The sequence below is a fragment of the Eretmochelys imbricata genome, chromosome 6 (genome assembly GCF_965152235.1).
Source record: "Eretmochelys imbricata isolate rEreImb1 chromosome 6, rEreImb1.hap1, whole genome shotgun sequence".
Taxonomy (NCBI): Eukaryota; Metazoa; Chordata; order Testudines; family Cheloniidae; genus Eretmochelys; species Eretmochelys imbricata.
In genome coordinates, this window is record NC_135577.1 from 50,075,075 (window position 1) to 50,098,898 (window position 23,824).

At 40.2% G+C, this 23,824-nt stretch overlaps 1 protein-coding gene across 3 annotated transcripts in view; it reads left to right on the top strand.

Annotated features, from left to right (window-relative positions):
• The window catches only part of CTTN (cortactin), a 36,494-nt gene that overhangs the window by 2,580 nt on the left and 10,090 nt on the right, over window positions 1–23,824 (top strand). For all 3 annotated transcript variants that reach the window (XM_077818513.1, XM_077818512.1, XM_077818514.1), the window contains exons 2-11: window positions 3,431–3,514; window positions 5,137–5,210; window positions 7,606–7,735; window positions 13,116–13,226; window positions 13,922–13,976; window positions 14,963–15,073; window positions 16,026–16,136; window positions 16,810–16,920; window positions 20,248–20,303; window positions 21,616–21,685. In XM_077818513.1, coding sequence (XP_077674639.1) covers window positions 3,431–3,514; window positions 5,137–5,210; window positions 7,606–7,735; window positions 13,116–13,226; window positions 13,922–13,976; window positions 14,963–15,073; window positions 16,026–16,136; window positions 16,810–16,920; window positions 20,248–20,303; window positions 21,616–21,685 — 913 coding nt within the window. The remainder of the gene's footprint in view (window positions 1–3,430; window positions 3,515–5,136; window positions 5,211–7,605; window positions 7,736–13,115; window positions 13,227–13,921; window positions 13,977–14,962; window positions 15,074–16,025; window positions 16,137–16,809; window positions 16,921–20,247; window positions 20,304–21,615; window positions 21,686–23,824) is intronic.

Sequence of the window (23,824 nt, forward strand, 5' to 3'; positions counted from 1 at the left end):
CAGATACAGATACAGCAACTACTGAGGAAACCTATTATGGTGGGGCTGCAAATTATGCCTAGTAGAAAATGAGAAAATGTATCTGATTTTAATTATTATTGCTATATCTTTATAGTTACCCTAACAGAACTCTGGTTGGGGGACAGAGGGGGGAGAGGATGGACATTTGTTATAGTATGGTCTTGGACCAGGATTTTTTAAAATACTGTTTATAAAAAGTCCTTCAGCTTCCAGTCTTTCTTGATTACCACTTTTAACAAGGTTGAGGAGGAAACAAATACATTCAGAGTTAGGCTTGAATATTGCTAAACTCAGAATTGATTGAATTATCTTGTAACTTGTAGGCTGCAGTGTAAACACTGAATAGCCATGTAATTCACAAAAGCCAGCTTATTTGTTGGGGAGCTGCCTAAGACAGCCAATGGGAAATGCTGACCAGAGGGGTCAGTGCTAAGCCCCACACTTCTCACAGAGGTAAGTACCTAAGTCCAGGCTGCAGGGAGGAGCCTACCTGTACATGACAATCCACGAATGGATACCACCACCTGGAGTCAGATGGCTTAGGCGTCTAAGGTGTTTCTTGTGGAGAATGAGTTAGGCACCTGCCTCTCTTCCAGCAAAATGGCTTGAGGAGGAAGTGGTGTGGTGCTGATCTTTTAATTCTTAGCCAAGTGATTAGAGCACTCATCTTGGATGTTGGAGATCCAGGTTCATTTCCTGTCCCCCCCTTCCCTCCAGAGAGGGGGGGAGAATTTGAACCAGGGGCTCCGTCTGTTCTGTTGAAGCAGTTCCACTGTGGATAAATAATGAAAGAGTGGTTGGAGCATGCGATTTGGATCCAGAGTCTCCCACCTCCCAGATGAGCACCCTAACCACTGGACTACAGTGTTACTTGTATTCTTTCTCCCTAGCTCAATGAGAACAATCATCATGAGAGACTGAGGGACCCCTACATAGTTCAGTGGCTAGCACATGTTCCTGAGAGGTAGGAGACACCTGTTCAAATACTTTCTCCTGCTCTGTTAGCAAAAGGAGAATTGAACCTGGGTCTCGCACATCCCAGGGGAGTGCTCTAACCAGTGGACTAAAAGTTATAAGGTCCTACTCAATTTTGAATGGGACCCAATCTGGCAGGCTCCCTCTGGGCACACCTGTTGTAGTGGGCACTTGCACACAGCTTAGGTGGCCTGTCTTCCCCGGTTCATGAATTGGCCTAGGGGTTAGGTGGAAGATAGGTGACCAGATGCCTAGAGGTTGTGTACTGCTGCCTGAGGCAGAAATATAGGCATCAAGTAAGTTTAGGTGCCTATACAGTTTGGTGGGAGTTTTGTGGATTGCATGGACGTAGGTGTTTGAGTCTGGGGTTTAGGCATCAAAATACTTTTTTGGATCCCTCCCTAAGTGACTGACAGAAATGGAACTATAGTGTAATCGCATGTAAAAGCACATACTTGGAACATTTATGTATATATTAAAATAAATATATATATATATAGCTGGCACTGCAGAAGCCCTCCTGTCAACATAGCACTGTTTACACTTGGGGTTAGGTCAATGTAACTACATCACTCAGGGGTGTAGGAAAATCCAACATAAGTTTGTAGTATACACCAAGCCTCCGTCTTTCTAGCAGAACAGAAGCAATTATGTTCCCTGTCCTAAGGCACTTCCAATCAAACAACATCAGACAGTGCAGTCCAGCACAAACACCAAGTGGAGGTTCGGTGTTAAAATGGTTGAGACTCAAAAATGTGTGTGGCTAAAAGAGTTGTTTTGAATGAAGACTGGCAGATTTTAGATGGGAGGGAATTTCTGGTATATGGGGTGGCACGGAAAAAGGCACAAAGTTGAATGGGAGAATATACTAAAGATAAGGGCATAAATGCAGAAAACCTAGTATTTAAATTAAAAAAACTTGAAAATATTGAATTTTAGAGAGTGAGTGGTTTAACTGATGTTTGTCCTTAATTTTTATAGAAACTGGAGATGGGGAGGTATATAAGGTTATCATGCCTTTTTGTCTTCTCTGCTCCTATTCTTTTTAAGGCCTCCCTGGAGATTACTCCATAGTTTTCTATCTCAGGGCTGGTCTATATTTACAGTGCTGCAGTGGTGCAGCTGCACCACTGTAGTGCTTAGTGAAGATACTACCTATGCCTAGATACTGCACCTCCCGGAGAGGTGGTTGGTAGCTCTGTCTAGAGCCCTGTATGGATACACAAATGTGTATCCACATCCGATCCATAGATATCCACAGATAATTTTTGCGGATATCCACATCCGTGGATTTGCAGGGCTCTACGCTGGGGTCCGGGCTGAGGCTCCAAGGCGTCCTCCCTACAGGAGCCCGGTTGGGGAGAGCCTCGTGGGCAGCTGTGGGGCACCCACACAGAGTCGCAGACACTCCACGTGCCCTCAGCCGGGCGGAGATCCTTGGGGACGGGGACACGGCTGGGGCTGCTCTCATCGTGGGCAGGTGGAGGGTCTGCCACAGCTCCCTGGCTGGGCTCCATGCTGGTCCGGCAGGGGGGAGTGGGCAGACCTGTGGAGTTGCCCAGGGCAGGTAGCGGCTCCCCACAGCTGCCCACCCAGCTCTTACCGTGGCCAGGCTGCGGTTCCGAGCCGTTCCCCATCCCTGGCCGGAGCCGAGTTGGGGAGAGCCGTGCGAGCAGCTGTAGGGAGCTGCGGCAGACTTAAGGGGATTTTTTCCTTCTGCTTTATACTGAAACATTATGCAAACAGAGTAATAATATGTGTACATATTTTTAATCAATGAATATCTTTAAAAATGTAGTATGTGTACTGCTATTGCCTGCAAGTGGACAAATGCCTTCTAAATCTAAAACATTTTAAATTGTTCAGATTGTTTTCATAATACTTGATATCTGAATCTCATTAATGTAAAACATGAAAGGAACCTACAGAATATAGCATTTAGCAATTGCTGTGCTCATCATTACTAAAGGCTAGAAAAAATATTACTTTTAAGACATAAGTACACATATAGTATCTGAGTGTTAATAGCTTTTTGTGAAGCAAACTTTAATGAGAAGACCCATTTGAACAGAGCTCATCAATGGTTTATCACGTTACTAATAAATGAAGTAAGCCCACACATTTTGACTCTTACCAGAAGAAACTTCCTCATTCTCTTTGAAAGAATGCCAGTTATTATTTCCGGCCTTTTTTTAATGCCATTAGAAAAACCACAGGGAGCTATCAGTCTGGTTTGCAAATGCAACTGGACAACTGATAGTATTAGTAACCACATCTGCTGTAACTGCCAATATTACGAATGTTGTTTAGTTAAACAATTTACTTCTCTAGTATATTCGGAATATTGGACTAGTCCTTAATCAACCCAGTTATAATGTGAAATGAATTTAAATGCAACTCCAGTGTGACAGTACTTCATTTGATGGTGTTTCAGATGTGGAAGGCTACTGCAGGTCATGCCATTTCAGTCAACCAGAGTGATGGAGCTGACGACTGGGAGACAGATCCTGATTTTGAGGTACAGTAACTCCTCGCTTAACATTGTAGTTATGTTCCTGAAAAATGTGACTTTAAGCGAAATGATGTAAAGCGAATCCAGTTTCCCCATAAGAATTAATGTAAAGGGAGGAGCTGGGTTTAGGTTCCAGGGAAAAAATTTTCACCAGACAAAAGACTATATTATATATATGTATACACAGTATAAGTTTTAAACAAACAATTTAATACTGTACACAGCAATGATGATTGTGACGCTTGGTTAGGGTGACCAGACGTCCCGATTTTTAGTTCTTTGTCCCACGGCCCGATGTTGCGGCTTTGGACGCTCCAGCTGCTTTTTTAAATTTTTTTTGGTTCGGCAACTCGGCTCCGGCTGCTTTTTATTTATTTATTTATTTATTTTTGCTTCCCTCATGTGTCCCGATATTTTGTCCATTTCATCTGGTCACCCTAAGCTTGGTTGAGATGGTGAAGTCAGAGGATGGAAGAGGGTGGGATATTTCTTACAGGGAATGCCTTACTGGTTAATGATGAACTAGCACTTGGCTGAGCCCTCAAGGGTTAACACATTGTTGTTAATGTAGCCTCATACTCTAAAAGGCAGCACAGATGGAGGGAGGGGAGACAGCATGGCAGACAGAGACACACACCCTGTGTGAGAGAGGGAGAGATGCACATTGCCCCTTTTAAGTACTCTGACCCCACTCTTAAGTACATTCCCTTTTAAACTAGATCAGGAAGTTGAGACAGCAGCTGCTGCCTACAAGCTCCATGTCCTGAGCACTGTTGTTCCCGCCCTGCTCTATGGAGATGGGGTAAGCAGGGTGCAGGAGCAGGGGGGGAACAGTAGTGCTCCCCCACCCCCCAGCAAGCAGGAGACTCCAGGGAGCAGCTCCAAGGCAGAGGGCAGGAGCAGCACATGACAGTATGGGGAGGTACGGCTGCGGAAGTTGAGACGGCTGCCACACAGGGAACTTAGGGGAGCAGGGAGCTGACAGGGAGGCTGCCGGTCCACCCTGGTTCCAAGTCCCCACCAGCTAGCTCCAACAGGCTGCTCTTTCTGCAAGCAGTGGACAAAGCAGGCGGCTGCCAAACAACGTTATAAGGGAGCATTGCACAACTTTAAACAAGCATGCTCTCTAATTGATCAGCAGCAAAACAATGTTAACCAGGACAACTTTAAGTGAGGAGTTACTGTATGGTTCTCAAACTTTATTATTTAAGCACTAACGATGCTATATGATGAAGATAGTTCCTGCTCTGAAGAGCTATATCTAAGCAAGATATGAAGAGTAGATGGGAAATATTTGGCAGCCTGTACGAGAAAATAAGTAGTATCCTTTTGTGTGCGTGTGATTGCTTAAATTGCTTTATTTAGGTGGGCATTGAAGGAAAAAGAGAAGGGTTTAAATGAAGACTTTGTAATGATTTTGAACTGGGAGTGTGTTCTGTTCATTGGCAATGACAGAAAAGACAGGGAGGTGGTTCTAGTAGAAACAGGTGAATGCGGCAATGAGGTTGTTAACTAATCTTTCTTGTTTCAGTGGCATGAGAGAGCCTTAAGGCCTTCAAAGTGCTGAAACTCTGAAATCTTGGGTTAAAGTCTAATAGTTTTTAACTTATTTTACATGTCTTTGACAGAATGATGTGAGTGAGAAAGAACAGCGCTGGGGTGCTAAAACTGTGCAAGGATCTGGACATCAAGAACACATCAAGTAAACTAGCTCTTCTTGATTCCTTTGTGACTGTTAATGTAGGCAATTTTTGATAAGTTCATATCCTTAGTAACTTACATCCTGATGGATAAAATACAAGAGGCTCTCTATAGAGCATTGGTTACACAAATCCTTTCCAAAGTTGCTAGTCCTTTATGGCTCCCAGCATCTCTAGTTGTAAAATAAGATAAGAATTGATGTTATAGTGTTTTCTTCACTGGAAACATGATTCTTCTTGCCTCCTTTGTGACTGCAGGCACCTAAAAAGTCTTGCTTTCTGGCTATAGGTTGTACAATTGCTCTTTGTAATATTCACAATTACACACGGGTGCTCAGCTGTGCTCCGGTGAAAAGATGTATATCACCATATGACATGGACATTTTTGAGGCAGGTGGTACACATATCTCCATTTCCTGGGGATAGATTTAGGCCCTATATTCCTAGAATTGGCTTAAAAATTGTCATCCTAACTTCTAAAAATTCTGGCATGCCAAAATATATTGTAACAATATTTTAGCCTCTATCTGAAAGGAAAATGCATGTGTCACAATGGACCATCAGCTCACGAGCTTGTTTAAATGGTAAGGTGCCTTTACAACCAAATTCTCAATCTCGTACTTCTTAACAAGGCATGCTTGAAATTTTAGTCTCAAAACTGACTTCTGCTTTTGAAAGCTAAAGAGTGTTCTAGCTCTTCCTTCTATCTTACATATTCATAGGGCACTAGTCACTGCAGTATGTAGGTGCCCATTGTTTGCTGAAGGAGTAAAAGGTCACAAATGCTGAAAATAGGGAATTATTTTTAATAGTTAAATGGCCTACTTTGAGCAGAAAACATCTGCTCAATGTGCAGCAGTAGTGAAAAAAGCTAACAACGTTTGGAACCATTAGGAAAGGGATAGATCGTAAGACAGAAAATATCATAATGCCACTATATAAATACATGCTATGCCCACACTTTGAATGCTGCGTACAGTTCTGGTTGCCTTTTCTCAAAAAACTGGAATTGGAAAAGGTACAGAGAAGGACAACAAAAGTGGGGTATGGAACAGCTTCCATGTGAGGAGAGAATAAAAGGATTGGGAGCATTCAGCTTGGAAAAGAGATGACTAAGGAGGGGACACTATGACAGGGGTCTCTACAATCATGACTGGTGTGGAGAAAGTGAATAAGGAAGTGTTGTTTACCCCTTCACATAACACAAGAATCAGAGGTCACTCAAATTAATAGGTAGCAGGTTTAAGAGAAACAAAAGGAAATACACCTTCATAAAATGCACAGTCAGCTTGGGGAACTCATTGCTGGGATGTTGTGAAGGCCAGAACTATAACTATTAGCTAAGATGATAAGCGATGCAACCTCATGGTCTGGGTGTCCTAAGCCTCTAACTGACTAAAACCGGGAGTGGACAACAGGGGATGGATCACTTGATAATTGCCCTGTTCTGTTCATTCCCTTTGAAGCATCTGGCACTAGCCACTGTTGGAAGACTGGATACAGGGCTAGATGGACTGTTGGTCTGACCCAGTACAGCAATTCTTGTGAACTTTAGGGATCAGTTTTACTCTCTGGAGTACATTGCTGATATTTACAGGCTAAATATACAGCAATTATGCTTTAGGCAGCTTTAAACTCATGTGAGAAGTGTCAAGCACAGATCATTGGTTTTCCCTCTACATCCAGCCTCTTTTCCTGTTTCCGGAGAGAGAGCTTGGCAGAAGGGAAAGGAAATCAACCTATTTTCAGCTCCTCCTTGTTTTATATTAATGTCCAAAAGCCTCAACTGGAATTAGGACCCCATTGCAGTAGGTATTGTACAAATGCACTGGAAGAGATGGTCCCTGCCATGAAAAGCTTACAGTCTTTTTTTTCCCCCTCTCTCCCCCCTCAAAAAAAACCCCACACTAGGGGAGAACTAACAAGAAAGGGGTGAGGAGGAGAAGAGAGAATGGTACAGTGATGAGGGTCATATAAATACCTAGATAGGGTAAACAAAAAAAAAAATCATATTTGGTAACTAGGTAATCAACTTTTCAGGATTAATATCAAATAGCAAACTACTCTTCCCTGTTATAGCCCCAATGCAGGATGGTAGATCTTAAAATGAAGGGTTCTGGATTTTTTTGTTTTTTAAAAACAAATTTCACAATGAAATGAATGTCAAAGTTCTTAAAACCAGACTTGAAGTGCTTGGTGTACTGAAGGTTAAAAAAAAATAATAATTAAATACATATTGTACACTTACCAGCATTTATCTTCTAATCCTAAAGTTAAGATCAGGTTTTTGGATGCAAAATTAGCACATCAAGTAGAAAGTCTTGTCTCTGAGGAAGTCTTAACGTTAACCATGTCTATAAAATTTATTATATAACTACCAGATTCTCTGTTTTAAAGCATTCACCAACTGAGAGAGAATGTGTTCCAAGAACACCAGAGCCTCAAGGAGAAAGAGCTTGAAACAGGACCAAAAGCTTCCCGTGGCTATGGAGGGAAGTTTGGTGTGGAACAAGACCGTATGGATAAAGTAAGTGTAAAATATCTTCTCAGGAGATGTATTGCGGATGGGTCTGATAATGCAAGCCTTACTCACCTAAGTAAATACCATTGTAGTCAGTGGGATGGGATTATTTTTGTGAATTAGGTGTGTCTATATAAAAGTTTTGCTGATTTAATTATATCAGTACAGTAAAAGTTGCAAACTCTCTAGTATATATGCAGTTATATCTGTATAAAAGTGCTCATACTGCTATAGATTATTCCAGTTTGGGAATCAAAATAACTTATGACAGCATAAACCATCTTTATTCTGGTATAACTGTGTCTGCTCTAGGGCTTTTGCTGATGTAACTGTCAGCAAAATTATCACTCCACTAACGCTAGTTATACTTGTAAAACCTTTCTGTAGATCTAGGCTCTGTGTGATCAGGTCCTGTGTCTCATTTTACTCAAGGGAGTTAGTGGGTCATCTGTGAGTAACAAAGGGAAGCCTTTTTGAGAACTGATGTATTGGTGCTCCACACCTCTTCCTGGTCTTGTGATTTTTAGACCTGGTCTGCTTGCTCGTGTCATGTGCTCATTAGTAAGGCTAAGATTTAGTCATGGGTAATTTTAGTAAAAATCATGGACTGATCACAGGCAATAAACAAAAATTCATAGCCCTGTGGTCTTTCTCCTCCTGTAAATGTGTAGGTTTCTAAAGATACTCTTCTAAATTAAGAAAGCACCTAGATATGAATAAATCCATTTTCTATTTCATTTGCTGCATCAATTCTTTGTGTACTTGCGACTGCCTAAGGATGAATGAATAAATATATGTATTTATATTTTCTTGAATTAGAAGCTAGCGCTCACTTCAAAAAAGTATGAAAAAATGAGCAGCGAGAAGTAACCCAGATACCCAGAAAATGGCTTTGTATTTTAGGCAGATTGCAACTATCATCTTTGAAATATAAACTATTGAGTCAATGTTTAAAACCACTGTCAACATCAGTGCAAAGTATAAATATTAATGATCCTTAGGTTTTTTTTAAAATAACTGCATGCTTACTGATGGTATTAACATTAAAAGATGCTGACTAGAAGTTGTTCTAGTTGCTCAACTGCCCCCATTAGTTATCCAACTTGTAATATCATTGCAGCACAATACTGCACTATAAGAAAATTAGAGCTAAAATATTGAGGCCTAAATAAGATTACATTTTAGTTTCTTGCTTAATTAACTTTGTGGGTACCTAGCAAGATGGTTTCCAAGATACTCCATTACCTGTTAATCATATCCAACAGATTTTGGTTTGTTTGTAGGCAGGGCCCTATTGTTTCACAGAAATTTGCTATATAACCCTCTGTACCCTTAAAACAGGCTAACACAAATCAGTGGAGAACTGGGGTAAGAGAATTATTGGATTAAGTTATTAAGTCTACCTTGTGGACTCCAAGCTCTCTCATGCTGGCTACTTATGCCTCCCCTCATCCATTTAGGATTCTAACTGAATGCATTAAATAAACAAATGCTAAGACTGCTTCTAAGTGGATGGGGTGGGGGGGAACGGAGTTAATAACAAATATTGCAGATAGTGCTGTATTTGTAACACTTAACTTTCTGTAAAAGAACAAAATTTTAACTGTCTGGATGTCTGCCCCATCAGTACTCATGATGGTACAAACGGATCTTTAAAATGATACCACAATACCATACAATTATTTATCCTTTAAAAGATCAGTCCCTTCCTTTCCAAGAGCATCTACCTAGCTCTTCACTGCAGGCGAAATCCTGTTTCCTTTTAACTGAATGGGAGCTTAACCATTGACTTCAGTGGGCCAGGATTTTGCCCTGAAGTCTAAGTGTCATAAGTTTGATGTGGACTTAACTGATCACTTGCATAACTGCATGGGTCAGAGCTCCAGGATTAATTAAAATCTACCAGAGTACTGCTTCACCACGGGTTTCCAGGGGAGCTAGGTTTTTTTAAATCAATCTTTTGAATATTTTAAATATACAGAGATACATCTTTGAGTACTTAACACTTGGTGTTTAGTTATGAAATAGGAAGAGACGCTTTCCATTCTGATGTGGTGCCATGGAAGAAGATAAAACAGTGTACAGATTTAATTAGTTGAATTTGATAAAGCAGGAAGAAAAACATCTGGCTAAACATACAGTTTAAGACTTTCAAAACAGTGCTGTGGGATTTAGCCACCGATCTTCCACAAAGTTATTGAAAGATGTGTGAATAAATTATCTGCACTGCTTTGAACATTTTTTTTTTCCATCCCCTTAAAAAAGTCATTAATGTCACTGAAAACTGGCCACCACACGTTATCAACAAGCTACATGAAAGAGACATACTGGGTTGGTCAGAATTATAAAGAAGTATCTAACCTACATATAAATCAGAGTTGACATGCAGAATTTGGCAACATCTTTATTATATTCAGATTCATAATTTCCACATTTTGTAAGTGGACAATTGCTTCAGAATATTATGTTCAGCAAAGCTTCACCTCTCTGTTTTGAGAATATAATTCTTTGCAACTGGAGGTATTTTCAAAACTCACCTTTTGCTTAGCTAGCCAAGGCTTCTGGTGACCTTGTGCTCATTTAAAAAAGAGTCCAGTTTTATGTTTTATGCCAGTTCTGAACTGCTCATTTCACAAGGATTTCAACTTGGGACACTCCTATTAGTGGCTCTCTGAATCAGCAGCAAACTTCCCAAAGCAAGGCTGATTGCAAAATGCAGTCTATTGGATTTTGGTATGGGCTGTGCATGTCTCATTTTTGTATTGTATTATCAGTCATCTTGACTCATGGAAGCAGCTTGGGTAAGTGTTAAGAAATGTATATGTGTTTCAGTGATAACATGTTCCCATACAATTTTCAGGCCAGTTGCCCAAATGCTTCTCTGGACAGAGTAGATGGTAGAACTTTGAGCCCAGGTGATTCATTTAATAAGATATTCGAGAATTCCAGTATGGAATTCCACCTAACATCTTCCTATTGTATCAGGGATGGTCAGTTGAATTTAAAATTCCAGTGTACTCCATATATGTCTGCCAGAGATATTAAAGCAATACTGTATTCTGCAGAGAAAGATGCTGATTTGGGAATCAAGGTTTTTAGTATTTTTTGCGTATCCCAGTAGGCTGAGAATGAAAAATAAGCATTCCTCAATGGCCAAATGTTCAGTGCAGATTGTTCTCAAAACCATCAAAAACTAAAGCACAAGTATTATATAGCTGCCAGGGTTCTGCTGATATAAGGTTATGTTCACTTGAATCAAAACCAATTCTCTACCTCCCCCCACTCATCTACAGATCCATGGGTACAGAGGGGCCTGATGCAGCGGAACCATTGCCATTCCACTGCATTGGACAATATGCTGTGAGCCAGAGCTAGAGATCTATGCCACAGAACTCAGCTCCTCAATCTTTGGCAGAGCCATGTGCAGCAGACTTTTCATTCGTGGAGAGGAGTTGTGGAAGGGCTGTGGCAGCAGCTCCAGCCATTAGATTGGACTAATAATTGCAGAGCCCTCTCACTCAGCATAGGCACACTTGTCACATTTTCCAGTGTCTGACCAAATTATTCAGTTTGGACACAGAGTGCAGAGTTTGGGGGTTATACTAGTACTATATTAGTGCAAATTTGAAGCTTTATCAGTAGCTAGAGTAAGATGCACTTTCCAGTGTGTAATTTCATACCATCTTGTCTTATTTGAAGATTACTCCCGGCTCCTTTGTAATTCAGTGTGACATAATTGTACTTTAAGATGTTATGCCTGGCTCATGTTCCAGTGACTGATTGGAACAGAAGGGAGGGGGGAAAAAAAACATTAAGCCGTGAAATGGTCATGAAACCAGGCTTTGGAAAAGCTGTTGACTGATAAGAGATGTAATGTGCTTTGTACTGTCACTTGCCATTTTGTACTGTATAACAGTGATAACTTGAAAAGCAAATGGTGGGGAAGTGGTAAGAGTCATCTCTTTATTCTGATATAGACTTTGGGAAAGAAAGAATGTCTAGCAGCTTCCTGTAGCATACTTAACTGAAATATTCATGGAAACGATAGCCCTAGCCAGAAGTTGTTTACAGCCATAACTCTAGCTTTCTGTACCATAAAACAGAAATGTGCCAATGATCATGGGAACCAACTTCAATTATATTAGTTTTAATGTTTACACCAGTAATCAAATACCTTTCAACAATTAGCTGCCTACTTTTCTACTGCAATGAAAATTATTTTGATTTTACTTCAGTGATTACCATTAGTCTTTTAGCAGATATCTGTTCTCTGTTTGAAATTGTCTGCTTGCAAAGACAGGAATTTGTGATAACTGTGTGTTGTTTGTAAATAGAGTCGGATTACTTTTCTCTCTCTCTGGTTTAAAAAATTCCTTGCCAAAGTGTAATGAAGTGATTGTGGAATAAAGTGAAATAAGCATAGTGTTCCTAGAAACATTTTGTTGTTCAAGTTGCATGGGGCTCAAATAGTAAACTAGTGATCTGAGGCAGCTAATGACATTTAGCTAGAATTAACATAGTATATGAGAGAGTACATTTTCTATCTGCGTAACTTTTGGATCAATGGATGGTGTTATCTTCCAGAACTGTCATTCCTGTTTTCCTAAATTAATGATTATTTCTTTTAGGCTATGAGAATTCTTGTTTTTTGTTTTGTTTTTTTTTTAATTTCATACCACATCATAGCCTATATTTGAATAATTTTCTTGCTATCCAATGATAAATTTAATGTCTGGTGGATGTGAATGCTGCATTCAGTCTAGGCACCCTTTGATGTTAGCCTTTTGCTTTAAACTTGCAGAATTCTACTAAGTTTCTTTTGTCCAAGAAGTATCTTGTGTTTAAGTTTGTAGTGATGATTTTTCTACTGTGTATGGTCGATAGCTGCATACACCATTATCACTCCTTGTATTTTATTGGAAGTGAGGCCTCCCTTGGATCATGGCAATAGGATTTGATTCAATATCTTTCCTTTTACCATCTCTGTAGTTTATAAATTTAATTTATAAATCCTGAGTAAAAAAACACACACACACCAAGTATATAGTCAGTGTTGCCAGACTCTTTCCTGGGATTTTGATCACTTTCTTTCCTAGGACTATATTGACAACTTGGTGACACAATCCTATAGATTCTTATTCCTATGAGAAATCTTTACATGGGTATTTTGCAGAATTGGACCCTTAACATGCATGGCTTTCACTGTGCAACTGCTACTAATGCTGACAAGTTGACAAGTTGCATGTCTAAAGAGCCACATAAATTATAAACAGGCCTCTAGGTGGTGCCTACTCTCAAACCTTTTGTTTTCAGACTTAGTAAGTGTAGTGTGTTACCATTTTTGTTAAATGCAGTAATCCATTTTTGGATTTCTAACTTCTTTCAGTCAGCTGTTGGCCATGAATATCAATCTAAGCTTTCTAAACACTGCTCCCAAGTGGACTCAGTAAGAGGTTTTGGAGGCAAGTTTGGAGTACAAATGGATAGAGTTGACCAGGTAAGTAATTTCCTACAGTATTGCAGTTACTTTCAGCAGTTGCGTTCATCAGTTTATATAAGGTATTGGTTTTATCACGCTAAAAACTGCTACTGCTAGGTGTAAACATCGCTGTCCCTCATTTTTAGCACTGCACTCTGTGCATATCAGTAAATTGGCTTTGGTTATTATGGATATTAATACTTTCTTAAGAAGCAAAAATTCTTCCCCCACAATTAAGTTGGAGGATGGCCCGATTTGAAGGAAAAGATTAAAAACTTGCCAGTTAGCCAAAGCACATAAGTTTATGTGAATTGAAAGATGAATACCAGGTAGTGAAGGAATTTAGCATGGTTTGGGGTGCCTAGCAAACTGAACCACTAGGCTGACTATCAAAGTGGGGAAACTTTCCAAGACTGGTACAATAACCTCCCACTGAAAGTGGTGGAAGCTCCATTGTACGGAATCACTAAACCTGGCAAGACCCTAATGTACTTCAGGGAACAATCTGCTTTGGCAGTGGCTGAGAAAGATGTTTTGAGGATTTTGGCCCAGAAATCTAAACAGACACTTATGCTCGAGAACCAAGAGGGTTAGAGCATCACTAAGCTCTGATTTCTTTTATGCTGAATATTTTTCTGTTGAAGCAGACTATTGTGCTACTAATGTCGGACTTTTTTTTTTAGAAATGCTTATAACTATTATTTCTCCTACAGTCTGCTGTGGGTTTTGAATACCAGGGGAAAACAGAGAAGCATGCCTCTCAAAAAGGTAACGTGTTGAGGTGAATGTGTGTATGTAAATAAATAACTTTTATCAATATTAGCTGCTTGTTGTAAGACTGTACTACAATAGCTTGTATATGAAACTGTTGAGGAAACACTGTTTGTAAGGTGCCTAGCACAATGGGGCCTCAACCTGCATTGTCAGCTATCCAGTTATTCTGTGTCCAAAATGATTTACTACTCTCTTGTAGTAAGTGGACTCAAAAACTACTCGATTGGCCTTAACAAAATGAAATACTCTGTTTGTCTTCGAGGGTCTGACTTGTCCTTTGTTCCCCACCCCCAAAATATTTTAGACTGGGCTCCCTGGAGAGGCCACTGCTCCCTAGATTTCAGCCACCTGTCCCTGGTGAAGATAAACCCCCAGCGGCAGCTTTAACTTATGCCAGTTCCCACAAGGACTATATGCTAGTGGAGAATGGGCCATAGCAGAGCCTTGCTATTCTGTGCCCCTTCCTTCTCCTTGTAGTGATGATCTTCACCCCAAGCCCTGTCCTGCCTACATGACAGGAAGTGGAGGAGTAAGATCATACTAATGTTTAAAAAAATGCTAGAAATCAAAATAAGAGTATAGGCTTGCATTTAATCTCTTGCTGGTGGGGAGGGGATTTTAATATGGTTAATATTAATGGAATAAATGGTTCTTGTGTTTTGGACAACTATCAATGAAAGGGCAAACTAAACCCTAGCAGAACCCATGAATGGTTCCACTAGCTTAATTTAAACAGAAAATTACTTTAGGCAGAAGTTTTAACAGCATCCAGATTTACAAATAGGGAACACTGACACATACATGTGACATCATGAGCCGTAATACTATGCTAAATTCTGCTTGTTGTGTTTGTACATTTTATTTTGTGGGCTAGTAGCTATTTTGAAACTGAGATATTATGCTGGATTTCTGCATTGCAACATTGACAATGACACATGGTGAGTTCATATGTTTGATTGTGCTTTGTTCTCTGGACTCAGATTACTCAAGTGGTTTTGGTGGTAAATATGGAGTGCAGGCCGACAGAGTAGACAAGAGTGCAGTGGGCTTCGATTACCAGGGTAAAACAGAGAAGCATGAATCTCAGAAAGGTTAGTCAACATACATGTTTTTGTTCTATTTTTGATGTGATGCGGGTGCATTTACCAGGAACGGTCTTGTAAACTATTTCATTTTGGTAAATATTGATAGATTTTTTTTGTATCGTTATGTACACTAGATAAGTCATAAAGGTTACTGAAAACTTTTTCTTCTTGAAGGAGAACTTTAAACCATATACTTTAGTTTAACTAGCACAAGGCGAGGTCAAGTTTCAGTTACATTGTAACCAGAGCTGATCAACAACCTTTTTGCAAAAAAAAAAACTTCTGGCAACCTTGAAATTTTTTGACCAATCTAATATTAAACCCTTAAATGCTCAAACACAGCCATGAGGTATTTCTAACAAAATCACCTGATAGTTAAAATGTAAATTTTCCTAATATGAAGGTAACACTTAGAGATTTCTAGAGTTAATATAGTGTTGTTATAACTGGTTAAAAAAAAAAAATGTTTGCTTGCTTGTTTGTTTAAAAAAAAAAAGAGTTTTGAAATTTTTTAGCAAACAAAGGGACACCTATTTTTCTCAAAATCTTCCCATTTTCTGACCAGTGCTAAATAATGTATTTGCATCACATTATCACATGAAGTAATAAAAAAGGCAACCGTACTGCTCTTGATGTATCCTTAGAATTCCATTGTAATTTCACTCTTTCAATGCCTAGTTATAACTGAACTCTTTGAAAGATTAAAGTTACTCACATTGTTCAGTGCTTTGGCTAGCTTTTACACTGCTGTTTTGTTTTCCCCTACTTAAGGGGAAAATGTTAGGTGATACGTTCTGAAGAATTTAAGACTTAATATCCTGGATCTAGATTAGCCAGGGATGTCAGTATTCTTCTAATACATAATTTAAAACAAGTGGCTATGGTTAAAGCAGTCTTGTCTTAATAGTGTCTTTTTACTGTACATTTGTAAATAAAACTGTGTTTACTCTGTCTCCAGATTATTCCAGAGGCTTTGGTGGTAAATATGGAGTTGACAAGGACAAAGTGGACAAAAGTGCAGTTGGCTTTGAATATCAAGGCAAAACAGAGAAACATGAATCACAGAAAGGTTTTTATTAAACTTTATTACATAAAAGTTTGCATGGGTTGAGTCTAACACTCTTAAGTAAGGGTGAGAATTTCAAAGCTGGGAGGTCTACTGGTAAAATATCAGCATTCTTGCCAGTGAGACTTTTTTTAAACTAGAAAGTATGTAATTGCAAAATCCATCCCCAATCTTGCAATCTGATCCATATGGGAGGACTTTGATATGCATGTGGAGTTTCACAGACGTCAATAGGACACGATGGTCTTCAGATGCAGATCAGATTGCATGACTGGGACCTTTGTAACTAATAAACAGCAATAATAATGATATCTGGATAAAGAACCATATCATAATATGTTTTTTGGTAGTGTAGAGATGGTGTGCTGCATGCATCAGAATTGTCCTTTTCTTACTTGCCATGTAGCTATTCTGTGAATGTTGAGACACTTACTACAGGGTAAATCAGAGTATAGTGTGGGTGGGCTATTCTGCACTTTCTGAATTACATTAGTTTTTTGGATAGCTGTTTCCCCCATTAAAGAGATGACTTGGCAGGGGGAAATGGACCATGAAAATAATTCAGTACCATTAATGAAATACTAGGGTATGAAGTCCCATCTATAATATCACTATTTTGTTCAAAATGTTATCTGTAACAATCACACTAATGGCTTGTGGAATTTTATGTACATAGATTATGTGAAAGGATTTGGAGGCAAGTTTGGTGTACAGACAGACAGACAGGACAAATGTGCACTTGGTTGGGATCATCAGGAGAAAGTGCAACTGCACGAATCCCAGAAAGGTATATTTGAGTTAAACTTCTTAACTACACTATTAACACACTTCTGGTTCATGTTACAGTTTATTTTCTCTGCAGCTCTGGTAAAACTGTTTCATAGTAACATGGTAGTTGCTTCTCCATGTTTGAAATGTTACTGTGTTGCAGTTGGTGGAATGTCTTTACAACCCTTTAACAAATCATGACTGGTATTGAGTGCCACTGAATATATTGACTCAGAGTGCTGGGAGATACGTTGAAATAGCCTTATGAATCTGCACTTAGCTTGGATTCTTGATTTTTTTTTCAGTGAAATTCTGGAAGCCAGCCTGTCAGAATTGATTCCTATATTATGTAAACTGCCAGTTCGTATTCATGGACAAATTCTGCTCACTGTACTCAAACTTTTTTCGTCTTCCTTGCCCTGTCTCCCCTCCCACACCTGCAGGAGGTAGAAACTCAGCATCAGTGATTCTGACCTCTTCCTTCTCATCCAGATTTTCATGGCCTCCATGAAGATGGGAAGGTCTGCAGCCATAGTCTTTTCCACAGTGGATCAGTCTGTGCTGCTCCCACGCTGAAAGGGGATCTCATCTTTTCCCTTTGCCACTTCCTGTGGTATTTCCTTTGAGAAGGGATGATCTGTGCCCTCATCTTAGCACCTTACATCAAAATGGCTGTGCCAGAACAGCTATCAATGAATGGAGCAGTTCTGAACACAGATTTTTTTTTTTTTCCCTGTAGAGCAGTAGCAAGAATATTCCTTATTTCTGACGGTGCCAAATAGGAATAACTTTAGGATTTTTTCCTCCTGATCTGTATTCCTTTCAAAGCAGGGCTATAAAGTACAAATGGTGATGGTATCCATGAAATAAACTTAATTTGCTCCTAAATATTGTCCTACTCACATATTATATTTTTCTTTTGAGTACCTGTGAATACACACACAATCTGATCATGAACATATTTTAATATCCGAGTGCATGTTTACAGTATAAGCAGTTGTGCAGAGAAGTGTTGTCTGCAGTATTGGAAGAGCTGCAAAATACAGCTAAGAACATGGAATTGTCTCTCTTATATTCCTGTTAATATTAAGTGGAGCTGGCCTCTTCCTAATCCCAAGTGGAATTGTTCACATTCTGAATATACACTTAAAAATGAGTGTTCAGATTCTTCTAAAAGTGCTCCTTATTCATCAGAATTGCTGCTTACGGTTATGTTTTTTTTATTGTTTCTAACTAAACTTATCTGTTCCTTTTTCCCTCCCTTATTACATGTAGCTTTTTCAGATTATAAGAGTGGTTTTGGAGGGAAATTCCATGTTCAAACAGAGAGGCAGGACCCATCTGCTGTGGGGTTTGAATACAAGGAGAAACTAGTGAAGCATGAGTCTCAACAAGGCACAGTCTCCAGTTGTAACTTTCCTAGTGCAGTCGCTTCTAACACAGACTTTAAATAGTCATGTAAAAAGACTGATGTTTGCCATAAGTAATCTAAAGAAGACATTCTCTTAAATTTCTATCCCCATGTTATCTAGCAACATCAGGCTATTTCCTTAAAATGAGATGTTAAACATGATCTCATAACAAGCCTATATTAAGGATATGGGTTCATAAAATTCCAAATGCTGCAGCTAATAAAATAGAAGCAGATTTCCAATATTTAGTTCATGGCTCTACACTAGCATTCAATCACACCAGCTTAAAAGTCCAAATGTAACCCTTTGCCTTAGTTGAAATACACATCTACCCCAATATAACACGAATTTGAATATAACGCGGCAAAGCAGCGCTCTGGGGGGGCGGGGCTGCGTGCTCCGGCAGATCAGCGTGTCAGCATGTCTACCGACACGCTGCTCTGAGCGGTGTGTTAAGGGTGCCAGGCCGGGGCCAAGGGGTTGAATAAGGGGCAGAGGGTCTTGGGGGGGGCAGTCAGGGGACAGGGAGCAGGGGGGTTGGGTTGGGGATGGGGTCCAGGGGTGATTAGGGACAGGGGCATCTCGGGAGGGGGCAGTCAGGGGACAAGGAGCGGGGGGGCTTAGATAGGGGGTGGGGTGGTTAGGGGCAGGGGAGTCTCTAGAAGGGGCAGTCAGGGGACAAGGAGTGGGGGGTTTGGGTGGGTCAGGGGTTCTGAGGGGTCAGTCAGGGGGTGGGAAGTGATTATTAATAACGGAAATGCTCGAGGCCAAAGCAAGTTCGATATAACACGGTTTCACCTATAACACGGTAAGATTTTTTGGCTCCCGAGGACCACGTTCTATCGGGGTAGAGGTGTAGTAGTAAAGTATAGCATGTTATAAAGCTGCCTTTGTTCTTTGTGAGATAATTCAGGTAAGAACTACAAGTTCTATTTTCTGCTGACGTCTTAAAAGAGAAGTCTGATAATGTAGAGTCTTTTGGAAACCCTAAATCAGAATAGTATAATTGCAATTTATAAAGGTGGTTAATAAAGCCATGCATTTATTCTGATTGACAATACACACTAAAGAGGAAGATAGCTTGCCTGCTATTTCTAACAGCAGCCAGTATTTTACGTACTGTCGTGATCTAGTTCCAAACATTTGAAGTCTAGGATAGCTTTAGGAGGAGTTCAAATATACACACACAAAGTCACTGATTAGTGGACCCTATATTTTGGGAATGGGAGCAAAGGAAGAAGTTGTAAGTCAGTTTTCCAAGGCACAGACCTTCGAGCACTCTTCATTTGAATGGTAACTGTTCATTTTTAAAATAAGGCAAAAGGGAACTACATGACACATTCCCATTGCAGATACATGGAACACCTGTCTTAATTTTGCATGAACCTTGGATCAATACTGAAATAGCAGAAAACGTGAATTTGGCAGCCGTGTGTCTTTACTTGATCAATTCAATGAATGCCATGCAAATAAAAAGTATTTAAGTGACACTTGTGCCCTGACAAGTGTTACTGCAAACTTGATAGCACACTACTCTGAACAAAGGAAAATAACTTGGGTAATATGACCTATACTACAGGAAATAACAGTTAGTACTGTGAAAGACTGTGCTCTAGAAGTGGTGCACCGTGAGGGGCCATCCCTTATTTTTTGCTTGGTTCCTGTCAACATAGCAATTATTAGCTTAACTTTCACTAAAAGAATGTGAAAAGCATGCACATAGCTCACGACATCTTTCTTGCCTGCTGGTATATGAAGAGGCTTCTGTAGATAGATATGTTTGTATATATTCTGATTTGCGTCAAAAACAAGTTGCATTTTCTTTGGAATTCTGCATGTAGCTGCTTTTTGAAATGGCCATTTGCATTTAACAGACCTTAAAAAAGGGAAAAGATTAAACCTGCCTACTGTGACCTCTTTGTCCTGTTTTTTAGATTATTCAAAAGGGTTTGGTGGAAAGTATGGAGTACAAAAGGATCGAATGGATAAGGTAAATTGTTTGAAATGATCATGAATTCAGTAGTCTGGCGATTGGTTTAAAATTCCACCATTATTAGTGAGGCTGGATTTGTAGTGCTCTGATCTCTATACTTGTATCCTGCTTAGGGAATTCTCCTCTCCAATTCTATATGGTATATAGCGCCTTTCATCTGAGGATCTCAAAGCATTTTACAAAGGTGATTATTGGTGATTATTGTGATTTTACAAAGGCCATTATATTCAGGGGGGAAATTAAAACACAGGACTTAAGTGATAGCGAAATTCCCACTCAGAGAGGAGCAGAATTAAGAAATATAACCCTGAAATCTAGCTGGCCAGTCTTCTCTTCTAACCACCAGACAGTACCTCATCTTACACCTTGTGAATGTCCTCTCAACTAATTAAAAATAGTTGCCTCTGTGTTTACCTCATTTGTCCATTTATAATTTAAAGGGATGTTGCTATGTTTCATCATCCTGCTGCAGTAAGTAGCACACCGAACTGTTTGAATAGTCATTTACCCACTCCACAAACTAAAAGTAGCTCTGTCTAATATACCCCGGATAGAATTTCATCAGAACCCACAATTCTAACTTTAGTCTTTTATGTAAACTTTCAAAAACACTGCTTTATTTCACAAGTTTAAAAGATGAAGGTCTGTATACAGACCTGCTTACCACACTAAATAAACCTATCTGTTAACTTACAGAAGTATCAAAGCTTCAAATTCTTCTACTTTATCAGTGTATTGTCTTGCCCATGATTCCAAACATCAGGAAATCTAACTGAGGGAACTCTTTAATTTATTTAGTTATTTTTATTGCTTGATTTAAACACCTATCTCAAAACTACCTCTCTGTTTAGGGTTTGCTTTTAGTTATTTTTTATGTTTTAGGCTGGATGTTTTATCTTGGTAGAAACCTTTCTGTTATACAGACTGAAAGATTATTTTGTATTCAGAACAACAAGCATTCAGCAAATTTCCCTGTCTCCTACTCTTATGACTCATCAATATATAAATGAGATTAATCAGTAATAAAATTAGTGTTAATAGGAATCTAGTGTGACGTGTCTCTGAATGAAGGTTAGCCCTAAATAGTGTGGTGTATTGAAAGAATTAATTCCCTTTTTCATGTTTTAGGCCCAAAAATGTAGTGGGCTTTAAAAATAATAATTAATAAACCTTGGAGGTAGAAGTCCTGATTTAGAATGTTGCAGCAGAAGATCATGCAGGTGGGTGCTGCCTTGTTTACTGAATGAGCATGTGAAGAGAGAACTGGTGCTGCTTTGTGTAGTAGTTGATACTTTCTCATTTCTGGTAGAATGCATCAACTTTTGAAGATATTGAGAAACTGTCATCAACTTATCAGAAGACCAAGCCAGTAGAAGCTGGTAAGTTTATATTCTTGATTACAGAATCCCCTTTTTATGTTTCTCTCATGGGCTGTAGAAGGTGGGTCACCTTACTCTGGCACCCCTAAGGTTATTTCACCCCCTTTGGTACCAATGAGTAAGAATCCAAGCTTCCTTTTTGTGACCTTGGCAGGTCAGTAGCACCCACATATGCCTTATTTTACTCATTGACTATAAAGTCTCCTCTCTGAGTGACAGGTGACACTCATTTCCCCCCTCAGTATTAACATTTGAGTCCAAATTAGAGTTGCATTTAAACAATACATTGTTTCTTTGTGAGGGAGAAAAAACAATACCAAGAAACTAAAAAGCATCTCCTTGATTCTCACACAGGCTGAGACTGTGCTAAGCTTTTCTAGAATGGGCTAGACAACTTAGGCTTTGTCTACATGAGAAAATTGTACTGATTAAATTAGTTTAGAAATGGACTTAATTAAATTCGGTGCAACTTCTTGTGAAGGTGTTCTGTTTCAGTTTGAAAGTCATTTATATCAACTGTAGGTTATGTTGGCTAAGTTTGGTTTCTAAACTGACTTGAACCAGCACAACTTTCTCATCTAGACAAGGCCTTACAAAGATCAAAGGTAAGTAATGTTGCTGTTGCATGTCATTTCATGTTAGCTAATTGCTTTTCTCCTTCCCCCTCTCCAAATCTTCTGGAAGGCTGTCTAGGAGAGCCTTTCTTTCTCTCTAAAGAAGGCACTTTCTTGCATAGAAATATTGGCCTGAATAAATATTGACTGGCTTTACTTAGCAATCTTATTTGCTTTCACAAACACTGGGTTGAGTTAATTTTAGTTCTCAAAGTATCACAAATACTATTACTCCTGAAGGAATTCTGCACCAAAAGTTTAAGAATTCGGCACACAATATTTTAAAATTCTACAAAATTTTGCACATTTTATTTGTCAGAATAACACAGTATTTTCAATTATTTGCTGACAAGTATTTTGAAATAAATTACCAAAATAATTGAAAATGATGTGATTATGTTGTTGTTTTATTGTGTTGTTTTGACAAATGTGCAGAATTTTTAATTTTTGGTTCAGAATTACCTCAAGTGTACCAGGGTTCTATGTGGTGCAATCTGGATGCAGACAGTTTGGTGGGACGTGTGTGTGTGTGTGTGTGTGGAATCTGGATGCACAGGAGCTGGGGGGGGGGGGGGGGTCTGGGTGCCGGGGCATGGGACTCTGCAGGGGAGTCCAGGTGAAAGTGGTTAGGGTGCAGTGGGGCAAGGTCTGGGTGTGGGGGAATCAGTGGGAGGTCTGGGTGCTGGGAGAGTGGGGATTGGTGGGGTGGGGGTCAAGGTGCAGCTGGTTGGGGCTCAGTGGGGTGGAGGTCTGGGAGTGGGGGGCTCCGGATGCAGGGAGTGAGGCTCGGGGGGATTTGGGGTGGGTTCGAGGGGGGGACCCTGATGCAAGGGGTGAGGCTGAGGAGCAATGGGGCCAGGAAGTTGGGGAGGGGGTCACTTTATGGGAAGCCGCTACCGCAGTGCATCTGGACCCCCCAGCACCCAATTCCCCCCCCCCCCGTAGTGCCTCACCCCCTGCCTCGCACCCATAACCCCCAGCCCAGAGAGCCTCACCCCCTGCACCCAACCCCCTCCTCCCGCAATGCAGAGTTTCCTGCAGTTGGGGGAGGTTTCTGGGGGTTGATTTGATCTAGCCCCGGCTGCTCAGTGAGGGGGCAGGGAGGAACCCAGTCTCCATTGTCCCGTCTCACCCCCGTGGTGACTTACCTCTCCCTGGGCTGCTTCAGGTGCCTGAATAGACACACCTGCACTGCCAGGGAGGGGTGAATGAGCACTAGTGTAGCCTCTCTTTGCTCCCCCACAGAAACCATTTGTCTGTGGGGAAGCAAAGAGAATCTGTGGGGGGACACGTTACTGAGCACGCGCAGTGGTGCAGAATTCCCCAGGAATAATTAAATACACTCACACCAGAATTGTTTGCACAGCCACCTTGACAGCACTCCAAGTAGGGAACAAACAGAGCATTGTGACAAAAGGGTCCAGTTGCACTAGGTAAAATTCACCCCTGTGCAGTGGACCAGAACAAAGGCTCTGCACTGCCTGAGTCCTACTAAAGTCCTCAGAAGTCTCTGGGCCTGATCCTG